Source organism: Bombina bombina, chromosome 8 (assembly GCF_027579735.1).
Source record: "Bombina bombina isolate aBomBom1 chromosome 8, aBomBom1.pri, whole genome shotgun sequence".
In the NCBI taxonomy this organism is placed as follows: domain Eukaryota; kingdom Metazoa; phylum Chordata; class Amphibia; order Anura; family Bombinatoridae; genus Bombina; species Bombina bombina.
The window spans coordinates 275,740,348-275,760,412 of NC_069506.1; the positions used below are offsets into that span (position 1 = coordinate 275,740,348).

Consider the following 20,065-nt stretch of genomic DNA (forward strand, 5'->3'; position numbering starts at 1 on the left):
CCAGTACTGAAACGAGAATCAGTAGAGGTAATGGTATATAAGAGTATATCGTCGATATGAAAAGGGAGGTAGGAGAAGAAATCTCTACGACCGATAACAGAGAACCTATGAAATAGATCCCCTAGCCTAGAGGAAGACCATTGTATTCAAATAGGCAATACTCTCTTCACATCCCTCTGACATTCACTGCACTCTGAGAAGAAAACCGGGCTCCAGCCTGCTGCGAAGCGCATATCAACGTAGAATCTAGCACAAACTTACTTCACCACCTCCATGGGAGGCAAAGTTTGCAAAACTGAATTGTGGGTGTGGTGAGGGGTGTATTTATAGGCATTTTGAGGTTTGGGAAACTTTGCCCCTCCTGGTAGGAATGTATATCCCATACGTCACTAGCTCATGGACTCTTGCTAATTACATGAAAGAAACACATTTTGTACCTCTAGACTAAGCTCTTCCGAACAGGACCCTCATGTATAAGGTTGTATTGTTCAGTCTAATTTCTTAATCTGTTTTTTTTTTTCATTTCTAGATTGTAGCTCTGTATATAAAAAGGTAATGTATAATTGCCTGTGTACTCACATCTAAAGAATAAACTAATTTCATTACTAGCGATTGCCTGTTTCAGTTAGATTGCCTAAACCCAGATGATGCACAAACGAAAAGGCAACCTGATTTTACACCAAATTAAGACCAACATTGAAAGCTCAGAAAATACACAGACACTTGTAAGAGATGGTATAAGGCTTGTATTTTATTGAAATCCAAAAAGCTCACTGGATTTGCTCTACATATATGAGCATTCTGTACTAAGGGGCTTCCCAGTTACATCATGTTGAGCCAACATAACCTAACAGTGAAACTAAACAGAATTCCATAACTGCCCTAGCCCCTTATGAATAAAATGAATAAAAACCCAAGCTTGGAAATTGTTTTCTGCTCAGGGACAGCCTAGAATATACTCTTCAAACTGAACAATCACATAACTGGGAGATTGAAAAAAACAAAACAAAATGTATTTAAAATGTTTCTACAAATGGATGATTTCTGGTGATTTGTAAGAGCAGCAGATGGTGATATATTCCAGCAGACAGTGGCGATTACAGGAGTCATACGGCACTGGATCAGGGGAACAAGCTTTCACGTGTAATTCTAGAAGTCCCCATCTCTGCTGCGTGTGCTCCTTACTACATAAGCAATCAGCTGTTAGATACAGTCTAGATAGGTTTTTGGTTTTACACATTTTAGCTCTCTTTTCTTTGTGTGACACTGCTGCTTACTTGTAACAGGAGTAGCTGAATATGATATTAAGCATTAGTAATATGTCTGGTCCTAAGCGAAGGTGAAGAGATAACACCCTACTGCGCATAAAAAGAGCTACTTGTATTTCCTATATACACGTTCCATTTGATCTCAAACGTAAATGCAACTATATGTGACCCCAGATGTTTAATCACTACACATCGCTGACTTTTCATATTGTCCAATAGAAAAATAAGTATCTGATTATAGAGAAAAAACAAACAAACAGACGTTTTGTTTCTCAGCACAAGACACTTCATGGCCATTTAACTGTTAGCTTCTACCTCTCATAACCAAGGTGCTGGTAGACAGCTCTGGCTTTTAACAGATTATAAAGGCACAGTTTGGTAAACCAGTGGGAACCTATGAAACAGCAAATCTGATCTTCAAAGCTGAAACACATTTACCTCAAAGTATCTGCGCAGATCAAGTGAATAAGAACCCTGGGATATGACCAGATCAGCTCTCCAGGGGGAGTAAACATACAGTGTACGAATAGCATTGTCATACACGGCATGGGGGTCACATATTAAATAAATATTGGATCCTGCATCCCTCCACTCAGACAGATTCCGATGTCTGCATTAGCTCTGTATGGTCTTCTCACAGCTGTCATATCCCTCTGTCCTCATATCATTAAGACCAAGGTCCTCGTTCTGATCAAATGTTCGATCGTAGTTTTCTACAGTCATCTCAGGATCCTCTTCCGGAGCAAACACATTCTGCAATGACAATGTACAGAATCATATATGTTCCATAGCTCCCTCCTGTGTCACTGCATTACCCTGCGGGGAGAGACAGACCCCATAGCTCCCTGCTGTCTGTATCACCTGCACAGGAAAGACCGACCCCATGTCCCATAGCTCCCTCTGGTCTGTGCCATCTGCAGGGGAGGGACAGACCCCATGTCCCATAGCTCCCTCCGGTCTGTGCCACCTGCAGGGGAGAGACAGACCCCATGTCCTATAGCTCCCTCCTGTCTGTGTCACTATGTCTCCTGCAGGGGAGGGACAGAACCCATGTCCTATAGCTCCCTCCTGTGTCACCTGCAGGGGAGGGACAGAACCCATGTCCTATAGCTCCCTCCTGTGTCACCTGCAGGGGAGGGACAGAACCCATGTCCTATAGCTCCCTCGGGTCTGTGTCACCTGCAGGGGAGAGACAAACCCCATGTCCTGTAGCTCCCTCCTGTCTGTGTCACTATGTCTCCTGCAGGGGAGGGACAGAACCCATGTCCTATAGCTCCCTCCTGTGTCACCTGCAGGGAAGGGGCAGACCTCATGTCCTATAGCTCCCTCGGGTCTGTGTCACCTGCAGGGGAGAGACAAACCCCATGTCCTAAAGCTCGCTCCTGTCTGTCACATCCAGGGAAGGGACAGACCCCATGTCCTAAAGTGCCCTCCTGTCACCTGCAGGGGAGAGAAACCATATATGCCCTATAGCTCCTTCCTGTAGGGGAGGGACAGACCCCATGTCCTATAGCTCGCTCCTGTCTGTATCACTGTGTCACCTGCAGGGGAGGGACAGACCCCATGTCCTATAGCTCTCTCCTATGTCACCTGCAAGGAGGGAAATACCCCATGTCCTATAGCTCCCTCCTGTCTGTATTACTGTGTCACCTGCAGGGGAGGGACATACCCCATGTCCCCTAACTTCCTCTTGTCTGTCACCCTTGAAGCAACATAAGGTGTTAAGAAATCCTTATCTTATCTTATCACTTCCTATATTATCTTGTCTCTGCAAATAAAAGCTCAATACTTAGAGTACAATTGAAAATTAACATTTTATTCTCTCATGCAAGTGTAATGTCTTCTGCTGGTTTTATTTACATAGCTTTTCTACAAGTCTATACTTATAAAGTGATGGTAAACCTTAACTAATCAAATGCCATATGTAATCTTTGCCATTGAAAAAGTATGTGTTTACCTTTTTTGTTTTAATCAATCTGTGAAAGATTTAAAGGGACACTGAACCCCAATTTTTTTTTTTTTTTTGTGATTCAGATAGAGCATGCAATTTTAAGCAACTTTCTAATTTACTCCTATTATCAATTCTTCGTTCTCTTGCTATCTTTATATGAAAAAGACATCTAAGCTTTTTTCTTAGTTCAGACCTCTGGACAGCAGTTTTTGATTGTTGGATGAATTTATCCACCAATCAGCAAGGACAACCTAGGTTGTTCACCAAAAATGGTCCGGCATCTAAACTTACATTCTTGCATTTCAAATAAGGATACCAAGAAAATAAAGAACATTTGATAATAGGAGTAAATTAGAAAGTTGCTTATAATTTCATGCTCTATCTGAATCACAAAAGAAAAAAATTGGGTTCAGTGTCCCTTTAAATAAGTGCATATAGTAATGCTTCTGTTGTAATGTTGTGCCAGCCCACTTGGATGAACTCTTGTTTTTTATGACAATTCCAGTGAGCATCCAATCAACATGTGTGTCATATGACAATCTTGAAGTTCAGCCCCTTTAAAGCTCTTAGAAAGTCTATGTAGAGAGTGGGTGTAACTGCTCTATACAGCCCAGCCCAGCCAAAAGAAGAAATGAATAGGACAATAGCAATTAGGATTATTATATACTGAGTAATGAGGGGGGCTCTATAGGTAGGTAGAGAATATATATATATATATATATATATATATATATATATATATATATATATATATATATATATATATATATATATATATATATATATATATATATATATATATATATATATATATATATATCAACCAAATACCTTTCAAGTACCATATACATTTTTATCTCTCTCTCTCAATATATATATATATATATATATATATATATATATATATATATATATATATATATATATATATATATATATATATATATAAATATATAAATATATAAAACAAATCTCAATGAACAAAGATCACACCAAATATTCAAAAAGTTGTTATTAAGGAATGTCCCAATAGAGACTTCCAATATATGGACAATGGATGATGTGGTATATCCAATGTGGTGGAACAATCCAATTCTGTACGTAGGGCACAATAACAGGGCTGCTCTCCTCACAGAATTATCCGGAACTACAAAGGAAATAGAATAGAGGGGCGCCTCATGTGTTTTATCAGTATGCCAATCAATATATAAGATAAAGCCAAATGGGTACTCACATTAGGCCCAAGTACATATGTACTGGTAGATGCGGGCTGGTAGCTTGGGGTGTACCAGCTAACCCTCTCCAGGCGTAGATCGGTCAACGCAGGAGGATCCTGCCAAACTCAGTGTGAGTTGGAAGTTGGTTACAGTGGTAGTGACTGCTCAAGGTGGTGATAAACCAATGCTTGTATAAAACAAGTTCGTTTATTAAAAACAAGATTAAAAGCATAAACAAGCAATGGTTAAAATGCAACGTGTTTCTCAGCCCCAGAATGGGCTGTTTCATCAGGCATAATACACCTAACTGACAACCTATTTAAACTATACCTTAACCAATAGTAAGCATGGACACACCCCTATTGGGCGTGCATAAGTACATACATTGTTAATAGATTAATTGACAACAAGCAAACTTGTGAAAGTCATGGATACAAAAAATATATAGTGTTATACTAAACATTATGATCTAAACCTGCAAACTAGTAAACAATGACAGTAATATCACAATGAAAGTATCACATTATGCTGTGATGAAAAGGATACTCTAAAATAGCCCAAAGTCTCATGATTGCAATGCATATATCTATATAAACAAACCCTAAACAAATTCATATGTTAGCATCCAATGGACAAGCTATTGAAGGTTTACATCGTCATAAGTCCCAATCCTCATCTCAAAAAGGACCCTACTTTAACTTTAAAGAATCAATATTACTAAATTTATAAATTCATCATATCATATTCGGTAATAATTATAAAAACATATGGGATTTGCGAGTCCATAAGATGGTCATATTATACTCACTTTTTGATTGATAGTCGTATACCAGACACCGTTTATGAAAGATTTAATTGAATCGTTCCCATATTCTATAAATTTAGTAAGTTATGAGTTACTTACTGCTGGGTATATACATAAACTGTATATGTGCAGATTAAACTTTAAAGGGACAGTCTACACCAGAATTGTTATTGTTTTAAAAGATAGATAATCCCTTTATTACCCATTCCCCAGTTTTGCATAACCAACACAGTTATAATAATATACTTTTAACCTCTGTGATTATCTTGTATCTAAGCCTCTGCAAACTGCCCCTTTTTTCAGTTCTTTTGACAGACTTGCAGTCTAGCCAATCAGTGCCTTCTCCCAGATAACATCACGTGCACGAGCACAGTGTTATCTATATGAAATACGTGAACTAACACCCTCTAGTGGTGAAAAACTGTTAAAATGCAATCTGAAAAGAGGTGGGCTTCAAGGTCTAAGAAATTAGCATATGAACCTCCTAGGTTAAGCTTTCAACTAAGAATACCAAGAGAACAAAGCAAAATTGGTGAAAAAAGTAAATTGGAAAATTGTTTAAAATTACACGCTCTATCTGAATCATGAAAGTTTATTTTGGCCTAGACTGTCCCTTTAAAAACATGATGAGCCCACGATTCAGATAAACTGTGTAAAAAACATAATTTAAGTAAGAACTTATCTGATAAATTAATTTCTTTCATATTAGCAAGAGTCCATGAGCTAGTGACGTATGGGATATACATTCCTACCAGGAGGGGCAAAGTTTCCCAAACCTCAAAATGCCTATAAATACACCCCTCACCACACACACAATTCAGGTTAACGAATAGCCAAGAAGTGGGGTGAAAAGAAAGGAGCGAAAGCATCAAAAAATAAGGAATTGGAATAATTGTGCTTTATACAAAAAAAAAATAACCATCACAAAAAAGGGTGGGCCTCATGGACTCTTGCTAATATGAAATAAATTAATTTATCAGGTAAGTTCTTACATAAATTATGTTTTCTTTCATGTAATTAGCAAGAGTCCATGAGCTAGTGACGTATGGGATAGCAGATACCCAAGATGTGGAACTTCCACGCAAGAGTCACTAGAGAGGGAGGGGATAAAATAAAGACAGCCAATTCCGCTGAAAAAATAATCCACAACCCAAATCAAAAAAATGAAATTAAATAATAAGCAGCAGAATCAAACTGAAACAGCTGACTGAAGTACTTTTCTACCAAAAACTGCTTCAGAAGAAGAAAAAACATCAAAATGGTAGAATTTAGTAAAAGTATGCAAAGACCAAGTTGCTGCTTTGCAAATTTGATCAACAGAAGCTTCATTCCTAAAAGCCCAGGAAGTAGAAACTGACCTAGTAGAATGAGCTGTAATCCTTTGAGGCGGGGACTTACCCGACTCTACATAAGCATGATGAATCAAAGATTTTAACCAAGATGCCAAAGAAATGGCAGAAGCCTTCTGACCTTTCCTGGAACCAGAAAAGATGACAAATAGACTAGAAGTCTTTCTAAAACCTTTAGTAGCTTCAACATAATATTTCAAAGCTCTAACTACATCCAAAGAATGTAAAGATTTCTCCAGAGAATTCTTAGGATTAGGACACAATGAAGGGACAACAACCTCTCTACTAATGTTGTTAGAATTCACAACCTTAGGTAAAAATTTAAATGAAGTCGGCAACACTGCCTTATCCTGATGAAATATCAGGAAAGGAGATTCACAAGAAAGAGCAGATAACTCAGAAACTCTACTAGCAGAAGAGATGGCCAAAAGGAACAACACTTTCCAAGAAAGTAATTTAATATCCAGAGAATGCATAGGTTCAAACGGAGGAGCCTGTAAAGCCCTCAGAGCCAAATTAAGACTCCAAGGAGGAGAGATTGACTTAATGACAGAAAGAGCAGAGATTTGACCTTTCAAAGAGCTTGCAGACAAACCCTTATCCAAACCATCCTGAAGAAACTGTAAAATTCTAGGAATTCTAAAAGAATGCCAAGAGAATTTATGAGAAGAACACCAAGAAATGTAAGTCTTCCAGACTCGATAACAAATCTTTCTAGACACAGATTTACGAGCCTGTATCATAGTATTAATCACTGAGTCAGAGAAACCTCTGACTAAGAATCAAGCATTCAATCTCCATACCTTCAAATTTAATGATTTGAGATCCTGATGGAAAAAAGGGCCTTGAGAAAGAAGGTCTGGCCTTAACGGAAGTGTCCAAGGTTGGCAAGATCCGCATACCAAAAACTGTGAGGCCATGCTGGAGCCACCAGCAATACAAACGAACGTTCCATTAGAATTTTGGAAATCACTTTTGGAAGAAGAACTAGAGGCGGAAAGATATAAGCAGGTTGATAATTCCAAGGAAGCGACAGCGCGTCCACTGCTTCCGCCTGAGGATCCCTGGATCTGGACAGATACCTGGGAAGTTTCTTGTTTAGATGAGAGGCCATCAGATCTATTTCTGGAAGTCCCCAGATTTGAACAATCTGAAGAAATACCTCTGGGTGAAGAGACCATTTGCCCGGATGTAACGTCTGGCGACTGAGATAATCCACTTCCCAATTGTCTACACCTGGGATGTGAACCGCAGAGATTAGACAGGAGCTGGATTCCACCCATACAAGTATCCGAGATACTTCTTTCATAGCCTGAGGACTGTGAGTCCCTCCTTGATGATTGACATACGCCACGGTTGTCTGTCTGAAAACAAACGATTCTCTCTTCAGAAGAGGCCAGAACTGAAGAGCTCTGAAAATCTCACGGAGTTCCAAAATGTTGATTGGTAATTTCGCCTCCTGAAATTCCCAAACCCCCTGCGCTGTCAGAGATCCCCATACAGCTCCCCAACCTGAGAGACTTGCATCTGTTGAGATTACAGTCCAGGTTGGACGAACAAAAAAGAGGCCCCTTGAATTAGACGATGGTGATTCAACCACCAAGTCAGAGAAGATCGAACATTGGGATTTAAGGATATTAATTATGATATCTTTGTATAATCCCTGCACCACTGGTTCAGCATACAAAGCTGAAGAGGTCTCATGTGAAAGCGAGCAAAGGGGATCGCGTCCGATGCGGCAGTCATGAGATCTAGAATTTCCATGCACAAAGCTACCGAAGGGAACGATTGAGACTGAAGGTTTCGACAAGCTGAAACCAACTTCAGACATCTCTTTTCTGTTAAAGACAAAGTCATGGACACTGAATCTATTAGAAAGACCAAAAAGGTTACCTTTGTCTGAGGAATCAATGAACTCTTTGGTGAATTGATCCTCCAACCATGTCTTTGAAGAAACGACACAAATTGATTCATATGAGTTCTGCAGAATGTAAAGACTGAGCAAGTACCAAGATATCGTCCAAATAAGGAAATACCGCAATACCCTGTTCTCTGATTACAGAGAGAAGGGCACCGAGAATCTTTGAAAAGATCCTTGGAGCTGTTGCTAGGCCAAACGGAAGGGCAACAAACTGGTAATGCTTGTCTAGAAAAGAGAATCTCAGAAACTGATAGTGATCTGGATGAATTGGAATATGAAGATATGCATCCTGTAAGTCTATTGTAGACATATAATGCCCTTGCTGAACAAAAAGCAGAATAGTCCTTATAGTCACCATTTTGAATGTTGGTATCCTTACATAACGATTCAATATTTTTAGATCCAGAACTGGTCTCCTTCTTTGGTACAATGAATAGATTTGAATAAAACCCCAGACCCCGTTCCAGAACTGGAACTGGCACAATTACCCCAGCCAACTCTAGGTCTGAAACACATTTCAGAAATGCCTGAGCCTTCACCGGGTTTACTGGAATGCGAGAGAGAAAAAAAATCTTCTCACAGGTGGCCTTACCTTGAAACCTATTCTGTACCCTTGTGAAACAATGTTCTGAATCCAAAGACTGTGAATTGAATTGATCCAAATATCTTTGAAAAATCGTAACCTGCCCCCTACCAGCTGTGCTGGAATGAGGGCCGCACCTTCATGTGGACTTGGGAGCTGGTTTTGACTTTCTAAAAGGCTTGGATTTATTCCAGACTGGAGAGGGTTTCCAAACGGAAACCGTTCCTTTAGGGGAAGGGTCAGGCTTCTGTTCCTTATTCTGACGAAAGGAACGAAAACGATTAGCAGCCCTGTATTTACCTTTAGATTTTTTGTCCTGAGGCAAAAAGGTTCCTTTCCCCCCAGTAACAGTTTAAATAATTGAATCCAACTGTGAACCAAATAATTTATTACCTTGGAAAGAAAGAGAAAGCAAAGTTGACTTAGAAGTCATATCTGCATTCCAAGATTTAAGCCATAAAGCTCTTCTAGCTAAAATAGCTAGACATATACCCGACATCAATTCTAATGATATAAAAAATGGCATCACAAATAAAGTTATTAGCATGTTGAAGAAGTTTAACAATGCTATAAGCATTATGGTCTGACACTTGTTGCGCTAAAGCCTCCAACCAAAAAGTGGAAGCTGCAGCAACATCAGCCAAAGAAATAGCAGGTCTAAAAATATTACCTGAACATAAATAAGCTCTTCTTAGAAAGGATCCCAGAAGCAGAACTTTTTTTCACTTTCTGCGTTGAGAATTTTTTTAGAGAATTTTTTTCTGCAGGTCCATTTTTAAATAAAATTATATTTTAAATTTGGCAGTTACACTAAAGCACTAGTTCAATTGCAATGTGCAACTGGAGAATAAAGCAATATTTCAAGTTTTATAATATAGTGCAATAATTGCATTGCAAATTAGCTGCAGACATAGTCTAACATAGAAGTAGTAATAAAAAAAACGTACATTGCTCATACAAACGTACATTCAGAAAAAAACAGCTTTGCAAACTGTGAAAGGCTAGGGGACGGGCTTGAAACAATCTCTAAGAGCCAGTCAATCAATGCACTACTGCATATTTGACTGTTAAAGGGCCAGTCAACACAGTAGATTTGCATAATCAACAAATGCAAGATAACAAGACAATGCAATAGCACTTAGTCTGAACTTCAAATGAGTAGTAGATTTTTTTCCTGACAATTTTAAAATTTGTCTTTTTCCACTCCCACTGCACCATGTGACAGCCATCAGCCAATCATCAATGCATACACGTACCATGTGACAGCAGCCATTCACAAATGCATACACGCCGATTCTTGCACATGCTCAGTAGGAGTTGGTGACTCAAAAAGTTTAAATATAAAAAGACTGTGCACATTTTGTTAATGGAAGCAAATTGGAAAGTTTTGATTGAGTGTCCCTTTAACTTCTAACAGCACTTTGCTCTGGATAAACTGTGATTAAAAAAAAAAAAAAAACTTTCACTGTGCAGCCAGAGAACAGCTCTGTTTGAAAAGAACAGCCTAATGTGGAGCAGCACTGCAAAGTTAAAGAGCTAACAGTTCCTGTTTGTGTCCTGTTCTTTCTGCAGACATGCTGCATTTTCTGCGATGACATCTCAGATCACTGCATGTTCTGCCTTGGGGGAAAGGATTCAAGTTTCCTATCTAAAGGATCCTTAAAGGAAGTACTATCCACCGTAGGAATAGTAGTACGTTTAGCAAGAGTAGAGATAGCCCCATCAACTTTAGGGATTTTGTCCCAAAACTCTAATCTATCAGATGGCACAGGGTACAATTTCTTAAACCTTGGAGAAGGAGTAAATGAGGTACCCAGACTATTCTATTCCCTAGAAATTACTTCTGAAATAGCATCAGGAACTGGAAAAACTTCTGGAATAACTACATGAGGTTTAAAAAACGAATTTAAACGCTTAGTAGATTTAGTATCAAGAGGACTAGACTCCTCCATATCTAATGCAATCAACACTTCAAGTAAAGAACGAATAAATTCCATCTTAAATAAATATGAAGATTTATCAGTGTCAATATCTGAGGCAGAATCTTCTGAACCAGATAGATCCTCATCAGAAACAGATAAGTCAGAATGATGGCGGTCACTTAAAAATTCATCTGAAATATGAGAAGTTTTAAAAGACCTTTTACGTTTACTGGAAGGAGGAATAACAGACAGAGCCTTCCTAATAGAATTAGAAACAAATTCTTTTACATTAACAGGGACATCCTGAACATTAGATGTTGAAGGAACAACAACAGGTAATGGATTATTACTAATGGAAACACAATCTGCATTAGAAAGTTTATCATGACAGTTATCACAAACTACAGCCGGAGGAACAGTTACCAAAAGTTTACAACAGATGCACTTAACTTTTGTAGAACCAGCATCAGGCAGCGTCTTTCCAGAAGTAGATTCTGATCCAGGGTCAGGTTGAGACATCTTGCAATATGTAATAGAAAAAAACAACATATAAAGCAAAATTATCAAATTCCTTAAAATGACAGTTTCAGGAATGGGAAAAAATGCCAAATAAACAAGCCTCTAGCAACCAGAAGCAATGAAAAAAGTGAGACTTAAATAATGTGAAAAAAGGTGGAGACAAGAATGACGCCCACATTTTTGCCGCTAAGTATGACGCCACATCCTCTGACACCGGAAAAAACGACGCCCACATTTTTGGCACCAAAGAACGTGTGAAACACATATACGTCAAAAATGACGCAACCGCAAACAAACTTCCGGCGTCAATTATGGCGCCGGAAATGACAAAATTTTGCGCCAAGAATGACGCAATAAATTGAAGCATTTCAGCCCCCGCGAGCCTAACAGCCCGCAGGGAAAAAAAGTCAATTGAAAATTTAAGGTAAGGAAAAAATATTTATTCATATGCATTATCCCAAATAATGAAACTGACTGTCTGAATGAAGGAATACCGATTATCCTGAATCATGGCAAATATAAGTTTTAACACATATTTAGAACTTTACATATAAAGTGCCCAACCATAGCTTAGAGTGTCATAAATAAAATAAGACTTACCCTAAGACACTCATCTACATATAGTAGATAGCCAAACCAGTACTGAAACGAGAATCAGTAGAGGTAATGGTATATAAGAGTATATCGTCGATATGAAAAAGGGAGGTAGGAGAAGAAATCTCTACGACCGATAACAGAGAACCTATGAAATAGATCCCCTAGAGGAAGACCATTGTATTCAAATAGGCAATACTCTCTTCACATCCCTCTGACATTCACTGCACTCTGAGAAGAAAACCGGGCTCCAGCCTGCTGCGAAGCGCATATCAACGTAGAATCTAGCACAAACTTACTTCACCACCTCCATGGGAGGCAAAGTTTGTAAAACTGAATTGTGGGTGTGGTGAGGGGTGTATTTATAGGCATTTTGAGGTTTGGGAAACTTTGCCCCTCCTGGTAGGAATGTATATCCCATACGTCACTAGCTCATGGACTCTTGCTAATTACATGAAAGAAACCTACAGTCTTCATATATGTTAGCAAACAATCTACCAAAAGAAACTTAACATTTGGCGATGTTAAGCCAATCCTGTCTCGATAGTTCTAATACACCCTCTATTGGACCAATGATGTAGTGGTGGGTGTGTGGAAAGTGACGTGAAAGTGGGGGATAACTGGCTGTCAACTCTTAGAAGCGATTCCGGATGATATTACTCTTCAAGGGGGAGTGGTCTACCACCACAAGATGGACCTATTACGTCCAATTACGATTAGTGGCATTCTTGATGCTTCGTGTTTAATAATCTATTACTGTTAGCGAACTGATACCTGACAGAACATGAATTATATGTAGTGTAAGTTACTTACTGCTGGTGAATTATTTACTCCCTGCTGGGTATAAACATATGAATGCGGATTAAACTTTAAAAAACATGTCAATCCAATTGTGTATATCCATAAGCTCACTATTGAGACAGACTGTGTAGAGACCTGCAGTCTTCCTATGTGTTTGCAAACAATCTGCCAAATAAACTTAACATATGGCGATGTTAAGCCAATCCTGTCTCAATAGATCTAAAAGCACCCTCTATTGGACCAATGGTGTAGCTGTGGGCGTGTGGAAAGTGACGTTATAATAGGAAATAACTAGCTGTCACATATAGGGAGCAATTCCAAGCGGTATAACTTCAGGGGGTGTGATCCAGCGCCATAATATGGACCCGTTACGTCCAATTTCTATTAGTGGCTCTCTTGACGTTACGTATTTTATGATTTACTAACATGGGCAAACTAATATCTTACTGGATTTAAATAATGTTTAGTGTGGACTACCGTACTTCATATGATATACTAACCTAAATAAGTATGCATAATCCGCTAGTACTCTTAGTACAACAAACTCATGCTGGCTATGAATACTAAACTGGCCATACTTCATATTATATAGCCTTATTAAAAATGTTAGGATGAAGTGATTAAGAAAGTGCACTAATATGAACCAAAAGGATATGAATATTCTGTGGATGATCCATCATACTAACATTGTGAATACTGCGTCAGTAGTATGTGTGAAATGTAAACAGAGTGAGTCTATGTTATAACATAAAATGTTGTGATATTAGTGATGTTTGAGCATCTACGTATGATAATCTGGTGTAATATATACTTTGTTCCATATCAAGGATATACGTTATATAAACTACTCTATATACAGTCTATTAACTGTATACTGAACTCTAGAGATGCAAACAGTGTTATTGCATGACTGATATCCTAATATGTGTTATAAATTTCTAGTTGCAAAAAAGAATAATCCTCAAAGTCTTCTTACTGAGGAAAAAATCTGTAAGAGATACCCTTGTAATTATGTGCTAGATAGTCTATATATACACACACAATAGGTGTTATTGTGTGCTAAAATGTGATAATCAGTAATGCAAATCTATTGTGCCTGTGCTATATTCTAATAATGTGCCCTCTATAATAAGCAGCGACTTATATTCTAATAAAAGTAGCTAATCTAAAATGATAAAGAAATTGATCTATATGACTTCCTACTATGAAGAAATTATTTTGTAATGTGAATAAAAATTGACAATACAAGTGGTGAATTCTAACCTACATTTGAGGTTAGAATTCACCACTTCTATTGTCACACACCCACCGCCACATCATTGGTCCAATAGAAGGTGTATTAGAACTATCAAGACAGGATTGGCCTAACAGTCACTTTCCACACACCCACCGCCACATCATTGGTCCAATAGAAGGTGTATTAGAACTATTGAGACAGGATTGGCCTAACATCGTCACTTTCCACACACCCACCACTACATCATTGGTCCAATAGAGGGTGTATTAGAATTATCGAGACAGGATTGGCTTAACATCGCCAAATGTTAAGTTTCTTTTGGTAGATTGTTTGCCAACATATAGGAAGACTGTAGGTTTTTACACAGTTTATCTGAATCGTGAGCTCATCATGTTTTTAAAGTTTAATCCGCACATATATGTATATACCCAGCAGTAACTTACAACTTACTAAATTTAGAGAATATGGGAACGATTCAATTGAATCTTTCATAAACTGTGCCTAGTATACGATTATACATAAAAAAGTGAGTATAATATGATGATCTTAAGGACTCACAAATGCCATATGTTTATATAATTATTACCAAATATGATAAGACAAATTTACAGAATCAATATTACTAAATTTATGAAGTTAAAGTAGGGTTCTTTTTGAGATGAGGATTGGGACTTATGACCATATGTATGACACTGTAAACCTTCAATAGATTGTCCATTGGATGCTAATATATGAATTTGTTTAGGGTTTGTTTATATAGATATATGCATTGCAATCATGAGACGTTGGGCTATTTTAGAGTATCCTTTTCATCACAGCATAATGTGATACTTTCATTGTGATATTACTGTCATTGTTTACTAGTTTGCAGGTTTACTATAACACTATATATTTTTTGTATCCATGACTTTCACAAGTTTGCTTGTTGTCAATCAATTAACAATGTATGTACTTATGCACGCCCACTAGGGGTGTGTCCATGCGTACTATTGGTTAAGGTATAGTTTAAATAGGTTGTCGGTTAGGTGTATTATGCCTGATGAAACAGTCCATGCTGGGGCTGAGAAACGCGTTGCATTTTAACCATTGCTTGTTTATGCTTTTAATCTTGTTTTTAATAAACTAACTTGTTTTATACAAGCATTGGTTTATCACCTGCTTGAGCAGTCACTACCACTGCAACCAACTTCCAACTCACACTGAGTGTGGCAAGATCCCCCTGCATGGACCGATCTACACCTGGAGAGGGTTAGCTGGTACACCCCAAGCTACCAGCCCGCATCTACCAGTACATAAGTGTACTTGGGCCTAATGTGAGTACCCACTTGGCTTTATCTTATATCTGATTTATTGGCATACTGATATACATGAGGCGCCCCTCTATTCTATTTTCTTTGTAATTAGGATTATTACCCTTTAAATATATATATATATATATATATATATATATATATATATATATATACATATATACACACACATACACATATATACACATATATACACATATATACACATATACATACATAACTAATATATTCCTCTTTGACACATTCTTATAGTCTGAAATTTACCATCACTTTAAGCATACAGATGTTCAGTATAGGACAAAATAGCTATTTCAGATGCAGATATAAATGTAAAGGAGCTATTTGTAAACACTTTAATACAGTCCAGCAGATAAAATGTGATGGAATAATATGAGAGAAGATTTTACAGTAACTGTCCCTTTAAGAGCTGCCATATCATTAGTGTGAAACTGCATGTTGTATCAAATACCTGAAGATAGCTGTTACCGGCCGGGTCATCCAGGATCACATGGGCTTTTATGTGGCCCTCGAGGATCTGCAGACAATGAAGAGAAGTGAGCGACAGACCTGCAAGATTTCCTGTTATCACAATAGTAAAACACAAGAGCATGAAGTATAAAGTTTATAAAAAGACCGCACAGGCGCTTCCCCTTTCCCACAGGAGCTTCCCCTGTACATGCCCTTTACTTGGCAGCCTGAGGCTTCCAATACCCGAGAGCAAACTGGTACTAGAGTGAGCAGAGACTTACCTGAGATTGTGTCCTGAGTAAACTCACATCTAAAGGAGCAAGAGGATATCAGCATCTGGTGTATTAGACATGAAGTGCTTGCGGTACATTAAGCAGTAATGCTACAAACCAGCTAGATATGAGGAAGAGACGGGAGGGTGAACTGCCCATCCGGAGCCTTCATCTCCACCTAACACTATGAACACACCAGAAAGAGGTCAGTGGCTAGTTACCAACCAGCAAAAGTCTAAGTTATATTTGCCTGTGACTAGCGCAATATGAAAGGGGAACGTTCAGGGGCAGAAGTCTGTTACAGGTATACCCCGCTCATACAGCGCTTTAGGGACCGGAGCCCCGCTGTAAAGTGAAAACCGCCTTAAAGTGAAACAAGGCAGTTTTAGCTTTCTTTTCACTTGCCAGTGTGTTTAAAAACTTAAAAACATGTTTTAACTAACTTATATTAGGTGTACAATAGAGCTAAGTTTAGTTTAACACTCGCACAGCACAGTATTCAATAAATACTGTACCTGTAAAATAGTGACAATCACTGTAGTAAAATTTGCCAGAGTATAGCACTGAGACACAGATTGCACTGTAATGCTGTAAACAGAGTGAACTAAGCATAATAAAATGGTGCCAGTCACTTTTCTTGCAATCTCACGAAGATTACAGCACTGTTTTAAAGTCCTTGGAGGTTGAACTTCAGCTCCACAAAGCGCTGTATTAGCGAAGCGCTGTAAAGTGAGGTATACCTGTATATATAAACAAATAATCTAGGATCAAGTGTAAAGAAACAGATTCATATACTGCCCTCTTGCCCACATCAGCTATGGTCATACACTTCAGTATATGGCACATATAGATTCAGCAAAACGAAAAGAGTATGACGTCCCAAAGGCACTTTGAAGAATAAAACGTAGGTTTATTAAGTCCAACTTAAAAGCAGAGCAAACATATGCTCATGGGTAAACAGTGCAAACAAAGTAAAAGCAGAGTGAGCGTGGCACCAATGGCTTACATGTTTCGGCTGAGAGCCGTAATCATAGCCTGTGGTGCTGCACACGTGTACAATTAAAAAGGGCAACATTGAATCTAATAGGCTAAAAAACCTAATGAGTTACATAGAAAGCACGCCCACTTCAACAATCCTAATATAAGGAATTAACCCTTAGAGCAACAGACGGGAGTAAAGAGGAAGAGTGGGAGAGAAAACAGTGTACTGTGCACTATAATGTACCATATTGTCTGAATGTTCACTACAAATGATGCTATTACTTATTCAATATAGAACAAAACACCTTAATGAGATAAAAACTGAAATAGATACACATTAGAATTGAATAGACGCAGTAAAGACCAGGATTTTCCTAAATTTGATCATATCTTACAGGCCTCTCTTGCAAGAGGCAAATCACTTATCATGGAAAATAAACATCTGAAATTTATCAGAGATAAAATAGATTATCAAAAAGATTCAGTCTATATATGGAGCAAGAAACAACGTTATGAGTATAGACGCAATGCATCTAAGAAACACAGGGGCAATCGTAGAATTCATAATAGACAATCCAAATCAGTCACATTTACAGATAGTGACACTGACAGATCTGATTGGTTCTCATCTGATGACCTATCAGCTAATGAAGAAACATGAACTCTTACCCGCACAAACACTATGACAAACCAACAGACAAGCATTTTAAAAACACCATCCATAGTGATAAGTTTAAAGGTTATAAGAAGGAGGACGTAGCCCAACTTACGGCTCCTGGACCCGCACATCAAGCTCACTTAGGATAGCATCACCGGAGGGTCTGGGCTCCGCTCCGGTGATGTGTTGAAGTTATACTATAGCTCTATCTACAGGTGCTGGTCTGGGGAAAACTCCATGTCGCACAGAAGTATTCGACTCATCTTGCAACAAGCCGCCATCAGAGGGGTAAGAACTGTATAGAACTCACATCGTTAGCCCTGAGTACACAGAGGTAGCGACTCCACTGTTGTTTGAATGCCCCTGGGGATATCAGAGCACACTAGTATTGGCCAAATCTGATCCACGCAGCTGAGACTTAGATGAGACGCCCCCATCTTGGCTGTACAGACTGCGCAGAGAGAAACCATCCGAAAATAGGGGAAAAGGCTTCTTTCAAAAACTGCCATATTTAGCCCACAGTTATTGAATCTGCAGGGCAGGAAGGGCCACACGTTTAGCCGACACATTTTTTTCTAAAGCCTCAGATTAATGACAATAATTGACACGAGGTCCTCAAAGTTTAAAAGTCACTACATTAAGATACGTTAGACACGGCAGTACACAGGTTTGGAAGACTTTGGAGTCACGCGACATCTGCCCTTTTGAGAGCTGCACTTTCATATAAACTATACTTTAGTGTGACATTCTTTATACCACCATTTGACCTACTCAACTAAATTCACCACTGTCTCTCAGTAACAGTATAGACCTTCAGGCACTGCCTACATAGGATTTGTTTATTAGGAGCCCAGATAATCCTTGCATTAATTTGAACCTCACAGTATACCAAGCTTTTGACCATCTTGACATAAGAAGCTGAGCCACACTGCATACACATACTAGGTATTAGATGAGGAACTTTGTACTCAAGGACCCAGCTTTGCTCATATAACGGAACTTTAAGCTCCCCCCTCAATCACCAGAGAAGTAAACTCTTAGGATTAACCTGTGTGGCCTCCGGATAGACCAACCAGCGATACTGGGCTCTACACGGAAACCTTTACTCTCAGTGACCTCAGTTAGTCCCCTCCTCCCTTTCCCGCAGGACCCAAGTACCTGTGGGTCATACCCCCTCTCCTTTTCCCGACTTCGCCAATAGGAGGCACACCCCCAGGAGGGAGACTACATTGAGAGATTCTGGACTGAAGTTACCCCTCCTTGCCTGGCTTTTGATTGGAGACGCTAATCAGTCTAACTATTCACCCCTCTTTTGAAGTAACTTCACCGATTATGCAGAGCTAAAGACCTCAATGTAGGGGAGCCAGGTGGATTACCCCCCCCCCAGCCTCACTCACAGTAAAGGAAGACCTGTTACTAGTGATTCACTTACCACTATCATCCTTCAAGTTATTTTTGAGACCCACCTATCATTAGCTTTTATGTCTCATAACATGAGGAAAAAAATTAAACATCAGGGACACCCTAAAAGAACTCTAAATGATCACTTTCATAGTAAGATCACTTCAGACCCAGAGGAATCAGAGGATGACTCCAGAGATGATGCCTCAACATATAATCCTCCTCCTAAATCCCCTAATCCTTCAAAAGAATGTCAAGGTATCCCACAGTCTGCTGTACTAGACTCCATCAAAGCCCTCTAAAAAAAGATGGACACCCATTACTCGTCTCTCAGACAAGACCTTAGACACTCTGTGAGCGAGCTTAAAAGAGATATTGCCTCTTTGGGAGAGCGCACGGCAACTCTTGAACGTAAGCATGAAGACCTGAGCATAGATCATACAAATCTACTCTCATATTCTCAGAACAGATCTCAGACTTAGAAACTAAACTGGTAGATATGGAGGATAGATTGCGTAGAAACAATCTGCGGATCAGAGGCATCTCTGAAGATATTAGCTCAACAGACTTGCTCAAATATCTCTCTGGTCTCTTTGGGGAGCTGCTTGGATCCTTTACAGAACAAGAGTCCATTATAGAACGAGCTCATAGAGCTCTACGTCCATGGAATTCTTCTTCTGATATACCAAGAGATGTTATCCTCAGACTACATTATTTCACCTTTAAAGAAAAGGTTCTTAGAGTCTCGTTCATGAATATAAATCTCAAAAAGCCATACGATTCAGTCCAAATCTTCCCGGACTTATCT

The 20,065-nt window shown here is 38.8% G+C and overlaps 1 protein-coding gene across 1 annotated transcript in view; it reads right to left on the minus strand.

Annotated features, from left to right (window-relative positions):
- Window positions 1-731: 731 nt before the first annotated feature.
- ZPR1 (ZPR1 zinc finger) overlaps window positions 732-20,065 on the minus strand; it is a 65,307-nt gene continuing 45,973 nt past the window's right edge. The window contains exons 13-14 of the mRNA XM_053691380.1: window positions 15,947-16,012; window positions 732-2,021 (exon numbers count right to left, since the gene is read on the minus strand). Of these exons, the coding sequence (XP_053547355.1) occupies window positions 1,884-2,021; window positions 15,947-16,012 (204 nt within the window). The 3' untranslated portion in view covers window positions 732-1,883. The remainder of the gene's footprint in view (window positions 2,022-15,946; window positions 16,013-20,065) is intronic.